Source organism: Eschrichtius robustus, chromosome 9 (assembly GCF_028021215.1).
Source record: "Eschrichtius robustus isolate mEscRob2 chromosome 9, mEscRob2.pri, whole genome shotgun sequence".
Lineage (NCBI taxonomy): Eukaryota > Metazoa > Chordata > Mammalia > Artiodactyla > Eschrichtiidae > Eschrichtius > Eschrichtius robustus.
In genome coordinates, this window is record NC_090832.1 from 19,174,536 (window position 1) to 19,197,624 (window position 23,089).

At 39.2% G+C, this 23,089-nt stretch overlaps 1 protein-coding gene across 1 annotated transcript; it reads right to left on the bottom strand.

The window, feature by feature from the left end:
• Positions 1-1,711: 1,711 nt before the first annotated feature.
• Positions 1,712-20,756, bottom strand: RAB32 (RAB32, member RAS oncogene family). Its single transcript, XM_068551520.1, has 3 exons — positions 20,199-20,756; positions 6,343-6,620; positions 1,712-2,223 (listed from the first exon to the last, which is right to left on the bottom strand). Exons 1-3 carry the CDS (start codon positions 20,446-20,448, stop codon positions 2,077-2,079), a joined length of 675 nt encoding a protein of 224 aa, XP_068407621.1. The 5' UTR covers positions 20,449-20,756; the 3' UTR covers positions 1,712-2,076.
• Positions 20,757-23,089: the final 2,333 nt, after the last annotated feature.

Sequence of the window (23,089 nt, forward strand, 5' to 3'; positions counted from 1 at the left end):
CCCAACACCCTCACTTCAAGTTTCATGTTCAAGTTGCAAAAATAAATTATAGTGAGAATTTAGGAGTAAAGCAAAACAGTTACTCAGTTTTACTTCTAAAGTGTAGGAAATAATAAATAGAATACACTACCTCACACTGACAAACAGAACCCTGAGTGTTTATAGAAAAAAATTATTTAAGGTGCTGTCAATCCTTAAAATTATTCTAAGAGAAGAAAACAAATATGGTAAAGATGGGCAAAGAACGTGCAATACTACTGATTCTGAATCCACTGCTAAATCAATGTAAACATGATGAATTTCCTGGAAAAAATAAAACTCAGTATATGAAAAAAGAACATTCAGTCTTTCAATGACTACCTAGAATAAGCTTTATATTTCTAACATTTTGGTTTTGGCACAGATATTTCATAATACTTACATTATTGGACTCTGGAATTTAAAAAAGGTTAAAAAGTTGAACTTTGTACATAGACTAGAAAAAAATTTAAAGTATGACACATATGTTTCCTAGAAAGCAAGAATTAATGCATTATTTTTAAAAACTTAAGAGGGTTGTATTAATTAAATTAGTATTACTTAAATCAGGGTCTGCTTTCTATTCCTTGGCCTCAGGAAAATCTGATTCTACAGAGAATACGTGTCCAAAGAGGTTAAAGAGTTGATTTACTTAAATATATAACACACAAACACATCTGATTCCTAGCCAAGGCTCAGGTTTAACATGAGAAGGGCAAGCTACATTTTATAGCCCGTGATAGTTACGACTTATTCTCAGAGTACACCTGTGAGAGCAAATGCAATTTGCTAGTCTTTTTTTTCCCCCTGCTCAATAAATGTACAGATATTTCCCATCGAAGTTCATACTTAATGTACAAGACCTCATTTTGCATTGTCTTTGGTATGTCACAAATACTTTTAAATTTTCTTTGAAAGGGATAAGTTGGACCTTTCACATGATATCATTAACCCCCTCAAAAATAAAAGGCAAAAGTGAACAGACACAGACTTTTCTAAGGCAGAAAAGTATGCCCATATTACCTTTCTAGAACTACATGTATTCAAAACAAAAGTTGCAGTCAAAATATTTATTCTTTTCCTTAATTGGGTTAAATGACAATACAAATATTGTGAGCCTGCTTTGTTTCTCATGTACTATACTTTAAATGTTCAAAACTTTGTATAAAACCACACACGACCTAATTTCTTTCACAATGCCTACTATAGAAATCTCGATTTAACTGTATATGTTTTGAAATGAATTCACTCCTTAATGATTATTATTACAGATTTGAAAAGACTAGTTACAACTGCAACAGTAATATCTATCAGGCTCTTAGTTATAAACAAACACACAGGAAGAAGAAAGGAGAGAATGGACTAGGGAGAGAAAAGAAGAGATGTTCATTTATATTGTTTCCAACTGGTACCAACCAGATCAGAGTACCAGTGTGGTGTGAGTGCTTCCTGACTCATTAGGAAGGGGATTTTAATGTATTTAAGGGGAATAACCACATGCCACACTAGCCAGGACTAGTTAAATTACAATATTTAAGGATAACAATTTTACATGAAGTACCAAAGTTTTGACTAGAAAAATAAATTGCTAAACAGAAACTTCCAGCTTTCTGTGGCTAAAAGGGTCTAAAAGCCTCCCTCGAACTTGAGGATAGGATACGGGAGACAAAAATACAGACTCATGAAACTACAGTGAGACTGCAGGGAAAGTTTATTACCAGCCCAGTGTTCACACTGAAAGCCACAACTTCCAAGTCTTAACAAATCCTGAAGAACTGTCATTTTAAAAGATGTTAAAAAGGACATAAACATTATCCTGAATATGATGGCAACAAAAACAGAAGCCTAAGTGTTCACAGGTGAAGGGGCAGAGCCACCGGCAGGACTCCTTCACCCGCGTCCCCTTTCGTCACAGGCTCCCAGGGGTGCCATCCTTGTTATTTTAAGGCACAGCCCTGAAGATTCACAGAGCAGCATATCCACCACCCATGATCCACTCTCAGGAACCTGCTTCCAACCGAATCAGGCTGCATCCGCAGGAGAGAAGCAGACGCTGAGTCAGCAACACTGGGATTTGTTCTCTTTTTTCACGGTCTCCTCATCCAGTTTAATTCTGCCGTCGTTTTCTTCATTAGGGAAGCTTTGGTGGTTGGCAAGAATGCTCTCCACTAGGAACCGGGATGCTTCATCTATGTTTATGTTATCCTGTAGTGCAGAAACAACCAGGATCAATTCTCAGGATCAATATTCTTAGAGGAAAGCATTAGAGTATTACCAGGAGCTAGGAAAGCTTGTCAGAGGGGGCATTATAAGTACGCCAGCTCCATCTCCTGCTCCAATACTAAAGTGTTTGCTAAGAGTTCAATGCTGCTGAGTAATGTGACTGAGACACTCTTCTTTTTACAAAGGATCACTCTTTCTGATGTTCTGTTTTTTAATGTTTTAAACTTCTGCCACTGAGGTTCAGTGAACTGTCTCCTTGGTAAATGAGTCTTCATCCTGCTGTAGGTTGCCAGCCACGTAAGTGAAAGCACAGAGATAAAAACAGAAACAAACACAAAAATCTGCCCTTGAACATCTACTTCACGTATTCAGGATACATTGTGAAAAAAAAATGCTGAAGGGCTCAAACCACGTTAAAATATGATAAATGCAACATGTCGCTTCCCCATCTCTGAGTACAAGTTATGACTTTTAGTTGACATGCATAAACTGAGCTGAAACAATGTTGTGGGTGTGATGCCCGTTAAGGATGCTCTAAGGAATCACCAGCTATCACAACATTTGTGTGACTGATTCATAAGCTGTCATTAAATACATGATATGTAACATATAGCAAAAACTGTGCTTCTTTTTAAAAGTATTTAACTTTTCATTTTAAAATAATTTCAGATTTACAGAAACATTGTAAAAGTAGTAAAAGTTCCTATATATTCTTCACCCATATTCCTCAGACATTAACATCTTAGGTAACCAGAGTATAACTATCAAAATCAAGAAATTAGATGACAGTACTGTGCCAGCATTACTCTATCAACCTTGTTCGAATTTCATCAACTGTCTCACTGTCCTGTTTCTGATGCAGGTGAGCAGCTGTGTTTTGCGATCTGTCCCCCTGGTCTCCTTGAATCTGGAACAGGTCCTCAGTCTCCTTGCCTTTCATGACCTTGACACTCTTGGAGAGTACTGGCCAGAGACTATCCCTCAGTTTGGATCTGTCTGATGTTTCCGTATCATTAAATTCAAGTCACGCATTGTTGGCAGGAATAAGACATACAGGATGTGCCCTTTTCAGTGTATGAGGAGGCACACTTGCTTGAAGTCATGTCTGCCAGGCTTCTCCACTGAAAAGTTACTCTTTTTCACTTTGTACTCAGTTAGTACAAATATGTAAATATCCTGTTTTTCACCATACCTTTCCCTATTCATTTTGGCATCAGTTAATTTTTCCCTAGAACAATTATTACTGTTGTGTTTAATGGTGACTTTCTATTTCCATCATTCCTTCTCCATTTATGATTTGGAATTCTCCTGTTAGGAAGAGCTTTCTCTTCTCTCCCATTTATTCATTTGTTTATTCATATCATGGATCATTATTTTATTCTATGTATTAAGTCCATTACAATAATTACTTATTTTGTCGCTCAAACTGTCTTAGGTTTTGGAGCTCCTATAAGCAGGCTCCTGTGTCTTTCTGACGCATCTCCGTCACTTTGTGAGCGTTTCCTTAGCTTCCGGCACCACAAAATATCTCAGGCACATCTTTACTTTCCTTGTCCTACTAGTACTGAAATCAGTCATTTCTCCAGGGAGACTCGGTTCTTTTTATTGGATAACAGTATTTAAAAACCAAATTCTAAGGACTTGCAAAGCTCATTGGTTCTGTGCTGTCATTGCTTCTAATCCTTTTCAGCAGACACACCTAGTAAATATGTGTGTATCCATACACATATTGGTATCTGCTTCTATGTTTATCTGTTTACACATATATGTATGTGTACATGTATGTGCATGTGTGTGTATATGCACACACATATACACATTAATACAGAATTTATATATGTGTGTGTGTATATATATACATATATATTGACTTTTCCAATTCCCATCCAATACCACGAGGTTCATTCTAGCCTTCTCCCTTATTTGTTATACCTTTCTCAGACAGTGAGAGCTCTGCAAGACCTCTGCTATTTATTCAGGTATCTTTTCTAGCACCAACACAAGCTTTTTTTAACTCCATTCCCAAGATAAGCATTAACTTTAATTAAAGTATTGATCGTTAAATGCCCAAATGTCCCTCAGTCCCCACCATCCCCATTATACCAAATAATTATAATGTTCTCTTACTGTATTTAATTGTAATTGATTAGGAACAGAAAGTCCCATATTGTAGTGTAATTAGTCATACATTCTCATATTGGAAATCCATTATTTTCCATAAAGGTGAAAAGATGAAGTTCATGAATTCAAACTTGCCTTTTGGCTGTGTTTGTATCAGAATTCAGATCACTGGAATTCTAGCAGAAATCAGATTTGAAGTTAGCTGCTGGCCAGCTCAGAAGCATAGGTATTAGTGACACTTGGGCAGTACTTTAAGCCTTGACTAAAATTTTCAACAAAAATTTTATATTACTGTTACTCTCTTGAAATACTCCTGGTTTACCACTAAGGAAATTTTGCAGAAGGTGTTTCTAATATATTCGTAGGAAGGCACAGAACATATGAATGTTTTTCATTTCACCTCTGCATGTAACCCTGTCCATAGATATCATGAAGCTGATGACTTATACAGTCTCAGGTGACAGGCCACATGATACTATTGTTTGTGAATCTTCCTTCTAGACTCTGGGGAGAAATTTGGATTTATTACCTGAATGATTAATTCAAATAAAACCAGAAGAGGAAACTTTATCTGTAATATATTCATCTTCTCCACCAAATCTCATGCTCTAATAAACACTTACACATACCACTAATTTTTTTCTAACAAAGCTGGGAAGTAAAGCAAATCCCCACAGATGCAGAGAGCAGACAGAGGGCATGGCTTCCAAAACAAGTGCCTCTATAAAAAGCCTTGCCTTCTGCAACCTCTTCCTTCCTGTTTGGCTAAGTGCTCATGCAGCAACTCTGGTCTTCATCTCTCTTCCACTACTACTTTTTATTTATGAAACTAAATTTTAAGATACTAGAATATATTTGTTTAAACAAATAGCCTTTAGCTTAGGAGTAAACACTTCTGTCTTCAGCAGACACTATTTTTTCCAATGACCCCACCATCACAATATTTTCAGAGCACTTTTTGTGTAGTCTCCCATAGCTTTGCTTTCATTATTCTGATCATCAGTGGCAGCAAATAATCTTCCACTTTTAGGATGAGTTTCTGGTAAAGCTAAAAGTAACTCGGTAATAAGTAAGTAGGTCATTTGGAGAAACAGTGCATTTTTTTTGTGATATATACAAGAAACTCACAGAAGGCATACTAAAAGCTGAAACTGTGTTAAGATTATATCAAATTCATGGTTTTGAGTTTGCCATCACAGAATTTTGCTAATAATTCATCATCCTCTCATGTCTGATTGTTATTGGACCTCTAAAGTGAAACTTCCAATGTACATAAACCCCCTCCAGCACAATATTTTGTGCTTGGTATTGTCACCTTTACTTTCGTGTATATTTAGACTGTTAAGATTTTCAACAGCCAACGTGTTTTTTTCTTCAAAAAACATTTTATCCAGCTTCCCAGAATGGCTGAAAGAAAAAATTCTCACTCTACTATTCATGAAGAAGTATGTCACAAATGTTGATAATTTCCTCTTGTTCAAATTTCCCTACACATTTGATCTAAAACTCTTCAAACATCATCTGAATACATCTCCTCTCTGACCTTTTCAATGTCTGTTAGTCTGCACATGACTTACAACTTCACTAGGGACAACTACGTCCCTTAGTTTTATTAAGCGTTCTATAAAAATCAAAAATAGTTGTGCTTGACAATATACCTCATACCCCACAAATTCCAGGTACATGAAAAGTACTTCATTTAAGGACTCAAACTCATAGAAAATGTCATTTGTTCTTTGCTCTAATAATAGTCATTTTTATTTTAATGTAAAATCTGCCCTTCTATTCACCTCTCCACTAGCCAATTCTGAAAGCATTCCTGCTGCTGAGTGAAAGAAGCTATAACATATCCATGCTAAGCTTCACCTTTTACTAGGTTTCCAAAAACCACTCAGGTAAATCCATCTAAATACTTTAAAGTTACAGGTCAGATTTACGAATTAACAGCAGAGCAGATAACAAACGCACAGCAGACCTCACCTTTGCAGAGGTTTCAAACCATCCAGTGAAGCCATGTTCTTTGCAAAACTGGTCCATCTGGGTAGTATTCTGGCCACTGTCTTTTTTCTGGTCACATTTGTTAGCTAAGAGGACAGCAGGAATAGGGTTGCCGTTTGGAAGATGGACTTTACTATCCAGATCATTTTTCCATTTTAAAACGGCTTCAAACGTGGAACCTCTCGATATATCAAAGACAACGAAAGCACCAACAGCTTCTTTGTAATATACTCGGGTCATGTTGCCAAACCGTTCCTGTCCTAGAAATAAGTATAATAAGAGATTAAAAACTTATACTTCGGACAGAGGCGATATTTAGTCATAATCCTTTTGACCCTAAGAATAATGTTATAAACACATATCTGTCATTCCATAGCACTGTAAACTGGTAGGACTGAGGACATACACACAGAACCACGAACCACAAAGCAGAAGTGGCTGATCATGTGGTCCGAGTACACAGTTACCCAGTTTTATGTTCTGTGCACGTACCCCACATTCTCCATAAACACCGAGATGACAGTTCGTAAAGCTACAGAGTCCATCATTTGTCCCTCCACTCTTCTTGGTCTAAGAGAAGAGAGGTACTAAAGGAAAAAAGAAAGTTGGGAGTGGAGGGAAGAGACAAGAATAGAAGAAAATAAGACTTGCAGGAAGGAGATAAGTGTGGTGGGTAAAATGCTAGTCAAAAAGATTAGGACTGAACATGAGATAAAGGAACTCATGTTCTTAACTCCTTTTTCCTTCACGTCTCCAGCCAAACCTGCTTTCGATTCAAAATGCAAGACTGCTCTCCTGTAAGAAGGCAGACATGCAAACCCACTATTTTATGGTTTTCCCCTTTAATTTAGAATAGAGGGTGGGGTGCCAAACTAGTAAACGTACAGAAATCCAGAAGTTATAAAGAGCTATTAAGCTCTAGTGGCTTTTGTTTTTGTTTTGTTCATAGAATCATCTATAAATCCCTTCAAATATTTCTTTTTACCAACCACACTAAAGCATATTCAAGTCTGTGTTCATATTAACTTTCTTGTTAAAGCATAAGAAAACCAGAAATGTATGTGGCAAGGCATTTTTGAGGAGGACCTTGTGGCTTAGAATATCCATTTCCTTAGGTTTCAGAGCCAGGATTCGAAGCTCCCTGACAGTCTCATGCAGCAGAGGGTGTGCTTTCTAACATCACCATATGTGACAAATCAAAACAGTGCCAATTACACTGTTAAGCAAATGAAAAGTAAAGGCACAAACTGGGAGAAAAAAAAAAATACAGATCCTGTACCTGATTAAAAAAATTTGTTCTCAGAATATAAAGAGCTCTCAAAACTCCAAAGTAAGAAGATTAAAAAAATTTAATAAAGTAAGCAAAAGATTGGAACAGTTTACCAAAGAATTTATATGATGATAAATAAGCATAAGAAATGATGCTCAAAATTATTAACCATTGGGGAAATGCAAATTTAAACCACAATGAGCTGATCCTTTATACCCACAACAATGGCTATAATTAAAAAGTCTGACTATACCAAGTGTTGGTGAAGATGTGGAACAACTGGAGCTCTCATATACTGCTGGTAAGAATAATACTTTAAAATAGTACAACCATGTTGGGAAACAATTTGATACTTTCTTAAAAATGTAAACATATACCTACCATACAACAAACCCATTCCATTCCTAGGTATTTGCAAACAAAATGAAAACACACATCTATAAAAAGGCATGTTCATGAATGCTCATAGCAGCTTTATTTTTAATAGTCCCAAACTGGAAGCAACTCAAATGTCTATTTACATACTAATGAATAGACTATGGTATATCCATACAATGGAATACAACTTAACAATAGAAAGGAAAGGAACTATGGATACAAGTAACAACATGGATGAATCTCAAAATAATTATGCTGAGTCAAAAAAGCCAGACCAAGGAGAGAACAGGTAATACTATGAGTCCCTTTATATCAAATTCTAAAAAATCAGAAACTATAGTGATACAGTAAGAGAAAGCAGATCAATGATTGCCTTGGGCAAGGCAGGAGGATGGATTACAAAAGAGCTGGAGCAAATGGCTTTCAGGTGATGAAAATATTTGCAATCTTGATTATAGTAATGTTTCACAAGGGTATACTTATGTCAAAACTTATAAAATTGTACAGTGTATTGTATGTTAACTACACAACAATAAAGTTATAAAAAATAATACCTACCTCATATGGTCACTGGAAGGGTTAAATGTAAAATGCCTGCCTGGGATTTTTTTAGGGCTGAGTTTGGCAAACTATAGCTCATGGCCAAATCCAGCTAAATAAAATTCTAGAGAATAGCCATCCTCATCCGTTCATGTATTATATGCCTGTTTTTACTCTATAATGGCAGAGTTGAGTAGTTGCAACAGAGAGTAAGTGGCTCACAAAACCTAGAATAATTGCTATCAGGAAGTTTACAGAAAGAAGTGAATGATTTCTGTTCTAGGGGGTTAGGAACAGTCTATACCTTGAACTGGAAGTGGTATATAAAAATTCATGAAGGTATACACTTAAGGTCTCTGCATGTAGGTTATACTTCAAGTTCAAAGAGTGTAAAAAGCCAGGTCACAGTAAACACTGAATAACTATTAGCTAAGCATTATCATTAAGTGCTCAATAAATGTATTGCACAATGAAAGCCTGAGTATCCTTTTGTAAATGGTGCCAATTACACATGGCAAAGACTTAAACTATTAGCTAGTTATGTGTTGTACCTTGTAGTGGTGAAAACAGCTTGCAGAGGAAAATGAACTTGAGGAAAGCACAACTGTACTAGAGAATCAAATAGCAAGCACCCAACAGTCAAGTTACCCCAGGAAATAACTTTCTCTGCCTAAATCAGCTAATTGTCTTTAGAGATCTTTAGGGGTCATCAAAGTTCCACCCAGCTCTCACTTCTGATGTTTTAGGTTTCTGTATTATAAATTTAATCCTAAAATGATTTTCTAAAGATTCTGCAATCACCAAATCTAGACAGCAATGGGGATCAAATGTAAATGACCCAGCATCACAAGGCCAAGTCCATGCATTTAGCTTATTCTCCAAATGAATAATAAAATATATTTCCTATTCTACTGAGTTCATAATCTCTTTTTTAAAATTCAAAAGTAATCCATTAATGCTTCAGAGATATTCTCGAACTGGTAAAAACAAGTAAAAAACAAAAGTTTCTAAAACATATGAAGTTTAATTAGGGAGTGGAGAAGATAAGACGAATTCATTTAAAATAATCATCTCAACATAAAATTAAAGGTTTTTCTCCAAAAACCTAACAAGGTGAAACCTAGATTTAACTATGCTGTTTTAAAGGTTTAAATGCACCGATTTGCTAAGCTCTTTCAGTTGTTAAACTGGGAAGTAAAGTAAACTTTGCTACTAGAGTATGAGTTGCATCCTGTATCTTTGGGTAATTTTAGCTATTCCTTTATTATTGTCTAAAACAAAGGATTCCAGTGGAAAACAAAACCAATGTTCATGGATATTCCATCCTCCTCCACTTCTAAACACAGGGAGGGGCACAGTGTTCTGCCCCCACTAAATCAGTCGTGTCCGTGGACTAGCCCTGGCCGATGAAATGTGAACGGAAGCGTTGCTTCCCAGCAGAGTCACTTGTCCTGCAGCAGCAAGGCGGAACCCCAATTTGGAGATGATAGTATCAGATGGTAGGGCCTCTGTTAGCCTGGGTCTTCAAGTGGCTCCAATGAAAAATCATCCTCACATTCCTCACCAACCCTCCCACCTCTGTTCCCCACTGTGGACAAGTAAAAAGCACAAGAAATAATCATCTTAATGTTGTTGACCCCCCAACATAACCTAGTCTATCTTGGCTGGTACAACTCCCAAATATCTTTTTATCTCTTCTATCTAGATCTGATCTCAACTAAAAAATATGTATTAGGTTCCTCCTATGTACCAGGCACTGTGCTAGACACTGATGAAAATAATGAAACAGTGAATATGACCTTAAGAATCTCACAGTCTATTTGAGGAAAGAGACAAAATGATACCATGATGTGTCAGGTATAATCAGGGATACAAAGAGCATATTATGGTATCAAACAAGGGGATGTTTGTTATTCATTGAGGTGAGCTAATCTTACGAGTCTTTTTGAAAGATACATTATCAAGAAATGCCATTCAAATGCTAACTCATCATGAAAATATAGTATCTTCATAAACTTTATTTCCATGCTGTGACTTTCAGGTTGCACGCCCATGGGGGTGGCCAGCCAAGTCAAAGCCATGTTAACTGCTCGAGGCAGTTTCCCAGTAGCTCTGAGTCATCCCCAGGAGAAACACAAATTTTCCTACTTCCCCTTTCACAGCACATCAGAAGTCAGCCCTTCCTAGGTTCAAAGAAGGGCTAAGGATCAAACAAATGGGAAAGACTTTCACATCCAAACTAGAATTGCATTAGAATTCCATAGACTCTTAGATTTTTTTTGTTTTTTAATTTTAGAAAAGAAAATAAAAAATACTCTGAGGGGGCAGCCAATCAACCATTTTAAGTTTAGCCTAAGAAATCTTTATTATTCTAGGATTCTACTTTCCGCAAATACATATATAAAAGCAGGAGATTTCTGCCATGCTGAATGCTACTGGATTGTGTCCTGTGATGGGAGTGGACTGGGTAGAAGGGAAAGTCTAGAGTTATTAAATGTAAAGACAGCTGCACGTGTTTTGTTTCATGCCGTGTGTGTATAGAGTTAAAGCGTGTAGCAACATGGAAACTGAGCAGAACCTGGGAGACCTTCCTCTTACTAGGTCTGTAGAAGTAGTTCAGACAGGGTGGGGAGAATGCTAAGCAACACCACCTTCTGTGACCAGAGCTGTAAGCTTCTCTTACAGGAAGCGGAGGGACCACTTTATGCTTTCCTGACAAAACACTGTAACGGACAATATTGTAACTGGAAGGTGACACTCCAGATCATCTAGTCCAACCTCTCTTATTTTATAGATGAGAAAATAAAATCCCAGGGAGATGACATTACTGAAATTTCTTAGGTTGACTTGTCATCAAATGTACTGTCTGATCTGTTAGCCAAGTATTTTCTGCAGTATATATTGCTCCACATGGCCCTGTGTTTCCAAATAGATCCAAGGTACGATGAGCCTGGGAGTGACCTTCCTTTAGGACAGCACAGCCCTGCTACAAAAGTTACAGCCTTGCTCTATGTCCCCTCGTGCTTTACCACAGCAGCTAAGGAAGTGCCCCACTGCTGACTGCGTTAGTTATGCTGATTCTAGGGACAGGGTTTTTCATCCATATTGCTGTGGACACATTGCCTGAATATTCCAAATGGCTCTGAAATGCGCTATCCTTTAAAAAGATGTGTTACTTCCTTCTCTGGAAGAAGGAACCCTGATTATAGCTAGATATCTTGGCAATGAGAAAGGGAAAAAAAGAGCACAGTGTTAGTCATCTAGACTCGAAGACATTTAAAAATGCACGACTTTTACATACTGAAATGGATGACCTGTAAGGTACATATGCTGGCAAAAGGATTAAAATGCTTATCTAATATTTGGAGTATCCAACACTAATGGCTTTGAAAAGGAGTTGAGGTAATTTAGTACATTTCCAGGAATACATATTCCAATCAAGGAAAAAAACCCCACAAAACAGTGTGCCTTATCTCTTTATAGCGCATGCACATTTTCAAAAGGGAAGTATTTCCTCTCTGATTTGAAAAGGAAAGTACTGCATTTTGAACTGCTATCAGAAACACATGCCAGAGATGCTTTCTCTTATGATTTTAATCACTGGTTTTATTTTTTAAACGTTTGTCTCAGTATTTTATGTTCATGCCCCCATTTGATAAATATTCTAAATGTCTCTTAATGTTATTTGAAACTCAAAATATAAATTACACAATGAAAAACAAATCTGAGCAATAGGACAATTAGTGCTTAGCTTTCCAAGTATAAATGCTTATCTTTTCCCACCAAGAATTATTGAGCTACATATTCTTGCTCAAGGTGACTGGGAGAAAATGTATAGTTTCTAGTCAGTGCATAGAAAGTCCTTTAAAAACAAATCCTTAAAATTCAGTGTGCATTTCAGAGATGAAGCGCTTCTAACAAGCTTGTGTGGGTGGTGCGTAACAGATCAAGACCCAGTCAAAATTTAATTTAAGTCCAGTCATTGGTTCTAGAAGGATAATTATCTATCCACTAAAAATTTTTATAGCTTGATACAGGTAATAATGTGATGTCATAGTGGGTCTTGGGTTTTATATGTAAGAGGTTACAATTTGTAGTCACATAGGTTTTTGTTATTTTTAGGGCATCTAGTTAATGACTCATTATACTACTACTTTATAAAGCCCTTATAAACGTGCCCCAGCATTACACTTAAATATTTAACATGCTAAAACTATAGGTATTGTTAGAAGAAAAAACCACTTTCTTACATTAAAGAACTACCATAATACTGACCAATAAAACAATGTAACTAAAAACAGACGGTATTGCTAGTTGCCCATTTTCCCCCCACTGGCTTATGCAATCTTCCATAAAACAGGTGGCTGTATTCTCCACAGATACAACAAGTCTAAAAGCTAATGCATCAAATTAGCACCATATGAGTTTGGATTTGATATGTACTGAATTTCATATTTTAATATTGTACCATGAAGAAGGTAAAAGGAGTCACATGATTTTACACAATACCATTCATTTGTCTGGTTTTCCTTTTTATCATGTGTAGATGAGAGGGAGATAATATAACATGACAATGAAACCTTTGGAATGAAAAATATCTGGATCCATGCCCTAACTCTGCAAGTTACAGGTGTACAGAACTTAGGAAAATCCCTTAATCTTCCTGAGTCTCAGTTTACTCAACTGTAAACTAAGAATCATTCTCATTTCTCCAGATTATCCTAAGTATAAATGAGAATAAAAGTAAATTGAATGACAGTGACTATTAAACAGCTTTTAATAAATGTTAACTGTTACTATGTAAGAGGGTCAAATACCAAAATTTCCTAACTCTGGGATTCTATGCTTACATTTGGAAATATATTTCCACTTGGAAAAATAAGCTTTATAGGGGAAGAGGCAAAGCTGCCATTTAAATCATGTACAAAGCACCATTTTTGCTCATACCACCTTCTGTCAAGCAAAAGAGTAACAAAACTGAATAAAGAAAAAAATTTTAAATACCTAAACTAAAAGGAAAACAAACTCCTTTTGAGATGGTAGCAGTATCACTAAGTAGTCTTCAAAATTACCTATTCCCAAATACATGCCAGTTCAGAGTCTGGATTTTTCTTTTTGCTAATTTGAAATGAGCAGCCTTCTGTGGTATTTAGGTCACAGTGTAAAGTCTGTTTTTATTCAACTATTTACATCTTCTGTGGTGACTATAAAAATAACACCTGACTTTAATCAATTTAAAGGAAGGAAAAAAATCAAAATATCTTTTCGGTTTGTGTCCAAAGTCATAATAGTTTGACTGGACCACAAAGACAAAGAATATGGCCAGGGAATAGCTGAGTGGTGAAATGTCAGCTTTGGTCCAGGAAGAAAGAACGGTTCTGCTCACCAGCCGTGGACTGCTCAACTACAGACTTAGTAGGTGAGAGACTTAACTTCTCTCTTGTTAAACCATGATGTTTGGGGATGTTTGACAGATGAAGCCAATTCCGCTTATAGCTGATGTTAAGGAATCTGCCTTTTAAGCACCTCAGATGAGTCTGACGGAGGAGGTCCCATATAATCACACTAAAAACCCCAATATATTTAGCTTAACTTCAAAGCAATCAAAAATCACTACGGAAGATGCTTAAGGAAAATATCTGGGTAGAAGTGAGTGAAAAGAATGGGGAAGAAGGGAATGTAAGATCATCTGTCAATTAGAAAGACCAACAGAGAGCCTTAAACTAAAGCCCTGCTATCCATTTATTTTTATGTGGTTTGTCTCTCAAAGTAAGAGTGAAGAAATCACATGTTTCTAGCATTGATTGCAAAAAGTGCAAAAAGCTCTTTTGAAAATATAATTGAGTAGAATTCTAAAGCAACTTTTTCTTCATCTTTTGTCTCACCCTTCAGAAATCTCCCCACATATGTCAGCACTTTTTTCACCATCCAAGAGAAGATCTCTACAACCATAATACAACTTAACCTTGTCAACTTAGCCCGCTCTCTATTACTTAAGTGTTGATTAAAAGTGAAATCCTCACTATTTTGAGGATACGCTATTCTTGGCCTCCAAATCAAAGGTCTTCAAAGTTTTCTTGTTTGGAAGAGTACTTTCTCTCAATCTATTTTAATAAGTGCTTAGAAATATGTATTAATCAGGTTTTTTATTTTCTATATTTTATGATGCTTTGACATCTTGGGGCCTTGTGGACCAGGGGAGGGACTGCCCCTTCTAGGGTTAGCTAGTTCTTAGAGAGAACAAACAACTTGCTGAGAGCATGACTTCGATATGCAAACCAACCAATCCTGAGTCCTTATCCTCTACCCGCTTTCTTCTTCCAGGCTCCTGCAGCCCAGGACATTATCCTCCTGCCCTGAATCGCCCCATGGCCAGGTACTAGACAACTAGGGACCATCCCTATAGCCCAGAGCAAACTGCAATCCCTCAAACTATCCAATCCTAAGCTTGCTCAGCCTGCCTACACTGCCTTGTCCTTTCCTTCCTGCAAAAACCACAGTAAAGGCTCTAGCCCTCGCTTTGCTTTCTCCGAGCTCCTTCTGCCTCCTGAATGACCCTGGTGCTTCCCTACACGGTCCTGCATGGTATGGCATGGTCCCTCCTCTTGGGAACTATGAGTAACAAACTATTTCTTTCAATGGCAATTGTCTCCAGATGCATTGGTCTCATCACACTTGAATAAAAACAAAATCTTGAGTACAATTTAAAAGGGAATAAGAATCATTAAAATTTATACATCAAAAGCTTAAGAAAGTTGGAAGGTCAGGATAACATATACATGACGGATCAAATTTCTCCTAAAATATATCTGAAAATAACATTGCAGCCCTGGAATAACACATGGCATTCAGGCTCAATCCATGAGATCAGAGTAGACCAGACAAATATCTGTAATTGTTACCTTGCTTTTCCAGGGTGTGCTCTGCAACCATATACCAATAAAACAGCTTTGTTAACTTCAGAGAAGTCCACAGTTTGGAAACAGTCTTTCAAAATGTACAAAAAAAGTGATGCAGGCAATCAAAAACTGTCTGCTTTGGAAGCAGTATGCTTCATAATTAAGTATAAGAACTGGAAATTCTGGATTGATGACATAAAGAGATGGTAATTGTTTAAATATGAGTCATATGCTCTAAAATAGGGATGACCAGAATATTTGCAAATTTAGAGAAAAGTTAATGCTACTGTTTTGAATCCAGTGAACCAAAAATACACTGTGCTATTTGACAGAGACACGAGTCCTGTCTCTGTACGGTGCCGTGGATTACCTGTGTTTTCTTGGTCAACTTACCAAACCTCCCTGTATTTACACCATGGGGTCTCTGAAAGCCTATAATCCAGTTCAAACAATAGAATGATTAGGCAAATGGCTGGGAGCCAAGTCAAATTTCAGTACTTCTTATCAGCACTTGGCTGTCTCTACCTCTAACCTGAGCACCTTTTAGCTTACTTGGACTAACTGAGGCAACTAAGAATGGTAACATATTCAAAAGGAGGAAAGGCAACAGGCATATCATTATCAGGGGAATTTTCATGTGCGATAACACAAATATGTTGCTATGCTGAAACTCCTGCTGCCTGGGCAATTGTGAAAGCACAGTCCATACTGGGGCACCCAAAGGTGTGTCAGGACTCACGAACTGAGGAAGATTTGAAGATGTAAAATGGGACAGGCTTTGCTTGTAATTCAGCACAGAAATTGAGCCAGAATAAGGCTGAAGATGGCAAGATTGTACGGGTCAGATGTAATAAAGATTTTCTTTAATTCCTTTAAATGAGTTATTAAGCAATTGGCCCCCAATAAGCCCTAAGACAGTTACTGTAGTGCTAAGACAGAGACTACAAATAACAGAGACTAATTTCTCAAAGCACCGCTTCTTCATATTTAGAAAAAAAAAACTTGAATATTAATACTCCCTGACTGACAGATACTCTGAAGGTCAAGAAAGCATCAGAGATAATATTGCAGACTCTTGCTCATAAAGAGTTGGAGGGTTATCAAAGAAGACAAGAAGAGATCACTAGATATAGTAATTGGCAATATGCAAGAGAGAACAAGAAAGACAGATCAACATTCTATATTCAGATGTGAATCAAAAAACAAAAGTGAATCTAACTATGGTTTATATAATTTATAACGTCTTCCAAGCATGCATTTTATGCTTTGGTAAACAGTATTTACATGAATTCAGAATACATTGTTCCTGATTTGTTCTTTGGCCCAAAGGTGTATTACTCAGATTTTTATAAAGAAATTTTGATCCTTAAAAGTGAAGGGTGGCAGAATAGCCCACCCCCCAAAATGCCACTTTGGCATAAGAATTATTTGAACTAAAGGCACTTGAAAAACAGCAAGTGCACGAAGGGTGCTCTAATCTCCCCTTCTTCTTCCTTAAATGGGGAGATAAAACTCCCATGTGAAAGATGTCCTCCCTGTACCGGAAGGAAGGACACATTCTCATCACCAGAGATGGGGAGTCAAGCTGAGAGAATTCTATAGAAACAGATCTTGTTAAAATACCTTTTGTCTTCCTTAAGCCTCCCATAGAGTTTGGTTATTTTTCTACAATTGCCTCTCTTTGTTCAACCTAGTATAAAAGCATTTATACTAGGTTGAACTTTTTGGGGTCTTCCTTTCCTTATTAAGGCTCCTGTGTCACATAAAGCTTATATTAAATACATTTCTGCTATTAATCTGTCTTACATTAATTCTCAGGCCCAGCCGAAAGCTTTAGGAGGGCAGAGATAAAATTCTGCCTCCTCTACAAAAACAATGAATACATGAAGACTGAATTATATTATATTAGATCTAAATGGACAAACTTAAGAAAAAAAGAGAGATTTAGCCTAGACCAGCCATTCAACCTACCTGGAAAATTCTACAGTTGCTAATAGGCTTATAATAAATAGTGGGCCAAATACTAATTCATCTATAATACACTTTAAAAGGAAGATCAGATGCTGCATCCTAATTCAGTATGCATTAGGTAAACTCTCTTTAAAATCTTATCAAAGACTTCACTATTTTAGTATATTTCAGTATGTATTGAGCAGCAGTCTTAAAGCAGATATTAAGTAAAAGACAGCAATTGCCTAACACAAAAATTATATTAAATTGCATCTATATTTTAAAGCTACATTCATTTGATGTAATAAGGATTTGTAAGGCCTGTAACCAAGAGTCACTATGGTTCTCAATTTGAAGTGTTTAGCTTAAACTGACTGGTCACATTTACAGAAAACATGTGGATAACTCCTGCCTGTCACACTTGCCAAAGCTTTCAAGTATAATTTCTTTAGCACCTTTCCCATCTCTAAAGCAACAACAAAAAAGCTACATAGTAATAACACCACACCTTAAGTTAGTCTTATCAAGTGGCCAGCTCCACCTACTATTTTGCCATCAAGGACTATTTCCCTCCTTTGAGAATTAAATATGATTCAACTTTGTTACTACATAAGGCAAATATGTTTAGCCATGGGGAACTTTTTGGAGTGACCTTCAATTTGTCTTCATTACACCATTACTACTTAATTCAAATGGTATGAGCTAGGATTCACTAGTAGCTCAAATATTCAAACCAAACCTAGTTAATGATGTAGCTCCCTAAACCTTAAGTTAAAGCCACAATATTTTTGCTCTTAGTTTCCTTATATATTAACACTGAAAGCCTTATTTAAAAGATGAGCCTAATAATTTCCAGTTATCGCATAAGTTTACCTCTAATCTTGATAATTGCTGGTGTGTACTTGCTGGATGGAATCCCTTTTGGAGATCTTAAAGGTCTGCTTTCCTTCCTGGAAAAGCTCAAGCTTTGGATTTAGGCAAAAGTGCAAGGATATTCCATCTAGGCCGCTATATACCAGAGTCTGGTAAAGACTGACTATGTCCCCTTTCTGGCAAAATAGATCTCTTCAAGAAGGATGAAAAAAGAGGTGATACCCAGGAAGAAAACTCTTACTCATGCTTTTGCTTTCCCAAGTCTCCAAATATAAGCTTTTTTCCTTGAAGCTTAAAAACACAACTGTGCCATAAAAATCTTTTATTTACCTGCAGAAGGACCCAATCATAATTTAATCGCTAAATACCACATTATTTTACATGAAGAATAAGGCAAAGTCAACAATCCTCCTAGGCAGGGATTTAAAATCATCTTCATGGAAATTCACGGCTACACTGAAGATTCCTGCAGAATGATTATCACATGGTAAGGCAACCTTTAGAATCCATGACTTTGTTGAGAAGCAATACTATTATACATAAGTGCTCTATGAAAAAGCAGGAAGTGTTTCGAAAGAAGCCTCTGGCTTCAAAAGATGACTTTTCAAACGAACTTTTGGTTTTCTGTAACCAACAAAAAGAACAATAAAAAGCTGAGCCCAAGGCTGATTATCCCCCTTTCTCTGAGGTGACATACATCAATTTATTCTCATATCCGAAGTAGAGAAGCCTGTTCTGAAATAAATGAGTATGTAAGTTATAATTCGTCAATACCTTCTCATATGTAATAAGCTGTTGATGACAAGAGCACTACCCAGCAGACAGACCTGTGTCCCTGACTCTGCTACCAGGTGGGTGACCACACCTACAGGCTTCTGTTATGCAACTGGAGGATGAAGGACGGTCTCTCCAACCCTGAACATGCATGCTCCCATCCAAACGCTCTAATGCAGACTGACCTTAACATGGATGAGGACTGAACAGGGTAACTCTTGGTACCACTTCCATATTTAAATTTTCCCAAAGCTAACGTCTTTTTCCATGTGCACATCCCACCCATGACACCAGCCAGAGTTCAAGTTTTCATACATTAGAGCAAGGAGAATAGGTACCCCTCAACCAGGGATATTATGCTCCCAAATGACAACTGAAAGCAAATGCCAGGGAAATAATATATTGCGGTTGGGGAGGCAGGAGTGGGGCTAGGTGCCTGTTTCAAGAGAAACTTTCCCAAATCTTCGCCTGGGTGGCCTGCCCCGGGAATGAGAGCTCGGTCTATGAAGAATGGGGTTTCGCTCACAAGGAAGTGTCTCAGACCCAAGGTGGGCGATGAGAAACCTTCCGAGAAGGAACCTGCTTTCTAGTCTTGGTTGTGTCACTAACCAGGAGCGTCGCTTTGGGTAAGTCGTGTTCAACCACTCTTAACCTCAGTTCTCACCTGTGAAACGTTAAAGCGAATGAGAGGAGCCAGCCCCCTCCCTTCCCTCTTCCTTGCCAAGATTCAGAGTTAAAACTTCGGGGAAAAGCCCCCATGGCTTTCTCACCTCTGGTCAGGTGAGAGCGCCGGAGCACAGGGCCTCCCCTCCATCTCTTAAAAACAAGACAGCTCTCCACACACTGAGCTGAGGCATCTAACCAGGCTTATTCATTTATGCATTTATTTACCTTGTCCTGCTTTTAAATTCTCCGACTACTACTGCCTGTTCCACTGTCCTGATTCCCCTGGAGCCCACGCGACCACATCCCTTTCCATCTTTCTAAGTGGTTTAGTCCCTTTCTTCTAAACTGACACAGGCAGGCGAGTTCGGGCAGAGGACAGAGAAAGAAGAAAGGAGACCGAAAGCAGCCGAGCGGCCCCTGGCTCCCGACGGGCGCCTCCTGCCCGCCGTGGGGTCCCCGCGCGTCCGCGGCTCGGGCCACCCGCTTACCCGCGATGTCCCACAGCTGCAGGCGCACCAGCGTCCTGCTGTCCCAGTTGAGGACCTTGAGAGCGAAGTCCACCCCGATGGTGGCCCGGTAGTGCTGGGAGAAGAGCTGGTGGACGTAGCGCTTGATGATGCTGGTCTTGCCCACGCCAAGTTCGCCGATGACCAGCACCTTGAAGAGGTGCTCGCGGGTCTCGGGCACCGTGGCGGCGGCCGCCCCCCGGCCCGGGTCCCCGGCTCCGCCGCCCGCCATGAGCGCCCCGGCCGCTCTCGGCAAGCTCTGGCTCCGCGCCGGGGTCCCCGCCCGGACGCGCCCTCCCCGCGGCGCCCTGGGAGCCCCCGCCGGCCGTCGAAACTTCCCCGAGGCCGGCCGCCCTCCCCGCCGCGCTGCCGCAGCGCCTGACCGGTCACAGGACCCGGAACCCGCCGCCGCTCGCAGCCCGCGCGGGGCGGGGAAAGGGCCGGGGGCTGGCCTGGCTAGGGAGGCCGGGGTGAGGAGGCCGGGCTGAGGAGGCCTCTGCCCGCCGCCGTCTGCGCTCCCGGCGGGCCGGGCCAGAACGCAGGGCACTTCCTCTCACCAGCCGTCCCCTCCTCGGGGCGGCGCTGAGCTCGGCCGCCCCCTGGTGGCCGCGGGGGAGCCGAGAACCCGGGGCCGACGGCGAGCGTTCCCAGAGCCGCTGAGCCCAGGCGGTTCAAGGTCAGGCCTCCGAGGCCGGCGGTGAACGCCCCCGGGGCAGAGCACGGAGAGGCGCGAGGTGGTTGTCCAGGGGGCTGACCCCAGCCTGGAAGGCGCGGGCCTGGGAATCAGCCTCCTTCCCTGGCTCGGCTCTGAGGGAGTTTAACACCTGGAGATCATTGTCGTTGATCTCCAGCGGCCCACTTTAGAAGTAAAAAGAGTGGACGGATGACTCAGAACTCGACAAAGGACTGAAAACGCTTTTGTATAAACGAAGGAGTGAGTCTGAGGAAGAAGACACAAGGTCTCCAAAACGATCTTGTTTTACTTCCTCAACGAACCACAAAAGCCTTTTTAAGTGTTCCGGTGGTAGAGACTCTGAAACAGATCCTAGGAATGGACTGAAATACAGTATTGAGGACTTTTATTTAAAAGAAGAAAGATAGGAAGCCTTACGTTGCCTGCAGTGTTTATAAAACTGAGGGCTGCCCTGCATAAGGTTTAGAAACACCTGGAGCTGATAGCCTCTGGTAGCTTCCTTAAATAAAGCGGCTGCTCACCCTATCCTCACTCTGACAATCATTGAAAAATGTTTTTCAGAAGTGGAGGCGTTTTAAAATTTAGAAGTCAAAGTGGGAGTAAAACCTTCAATAGAATAGCTACTGAAAAACCGTGGTTATGTCTCTAAGGACGTTTTATGGCCAAATAGCTTATGGCTTTTATGCTCACTCAGCTAGAGCCCGTCCAGTACATCTCCAGCTTGGGGAAAGAGGAAATCTTCCAATTACTGCCATAAGTGCAGCATATGGTTCCATACATACGTATTACCATAAATTTTTATGGCTTTTATTTTTTTTCTTTAACCCTCCTAAGTTTCCACTGGCATTAAAAATAGAATTGTGGTGCTAAAAATCACATGTGGTAAATGATTTAAAATTAGAAATTGTCCCAGCTAAAGGAAGGATAATGGCTTGGATCTGGTGGTTCTAAAACTTGAGTGTTAAGGGTTTGTTACAACAGATTGCACAGTAGGCCCATATCCAGAGAGGTTCTGATTCAGTAGATCTGGGGTCTGGGGTGGAGCCAGATAATTTGCATTTCAAACAAGTTCCTAGGTGATGCTAATGCTGCAGGTTTAGGTGCACAGTGGTTTGGATCAGTGCTTACTTCTCAAACTTAAAAGTTCATATGAATCATCTAGGATCTTGTAAAAGTGCAGATTAAGTGTATGAGGGGTGGAGCCTGAGATTTAGAATTTCAGATGAATTCCCAGGTGATGTGAATGCTGTGAGTGGACCACACTTTGATCAGTAAGGGTTTAGATTAGAATTCAGTAGTTCCCACATTTGCTTTGTATCTGACTCACTTGATGTGATGGACTGAATGTTTCTGTCTCCCAAATTTGAATGTTTAAATCCCAGCCCCCAATATGACGGGATTAAGAAGTGGGCCTTTCAGAGGTCATGAAGGTAGAGCTCTCATGAATGAGATTAGTGCCCTTGGAAAAGAGGACACAACAAGAAGACAGTGGCCTATGGACCAGGAAGTGGGTCTCACCAGACACTGAAGCTGTCTCCTTGATCTTGGACTTCTCCAATTTCAGAACTGTGAGAAATAAATTGTTGTTTAAGCCGCTCAGTTGATGGTACTTTGTTATATCAGCCAGAGCTAAAACACCTGGGGAGCTAGCTAGCTAACTTACCCAGACATTCTCTTTTAATCTTTTATCAAAAGGAGAGCCCAGAAAGCTGTATTAGACAACAACAACCAAAAACAAAAACAAACAAACAAAAAACCTAGGTGAGCATGGCACACACACTTGACTTCAAGAACTACTGATTTAAATAACGCCAAGTAATGTAAGTAAGCAGAACAGCGTCTGCTTGTGCAGCCCTAAATTGGAAAAAGTTGAGAGTTGGGTGGGTAGAATGAATAAGTCTTAGGATCCTGAGCTATTTTCGTGGGGAAACAAGTTTTTTTTCATACATAAAATGAAGAAAAAATAATACAAGTAATCTGAGACTTGTGACTGAATAAATAAAACTGTTTTAAACAAACATTTCCATTTACTGCCTGTAGGGATGGCCCATTTAGAAAGTCACCCTGTGATACCCTCTCACATTTATTCACATTCTGTGCATGCTATACTCTCCATCTGGAATATATTCCAACCCTTTACCCCACCCCGGGCTCTCCCAGCTAAACTCCTCCTCTTCAT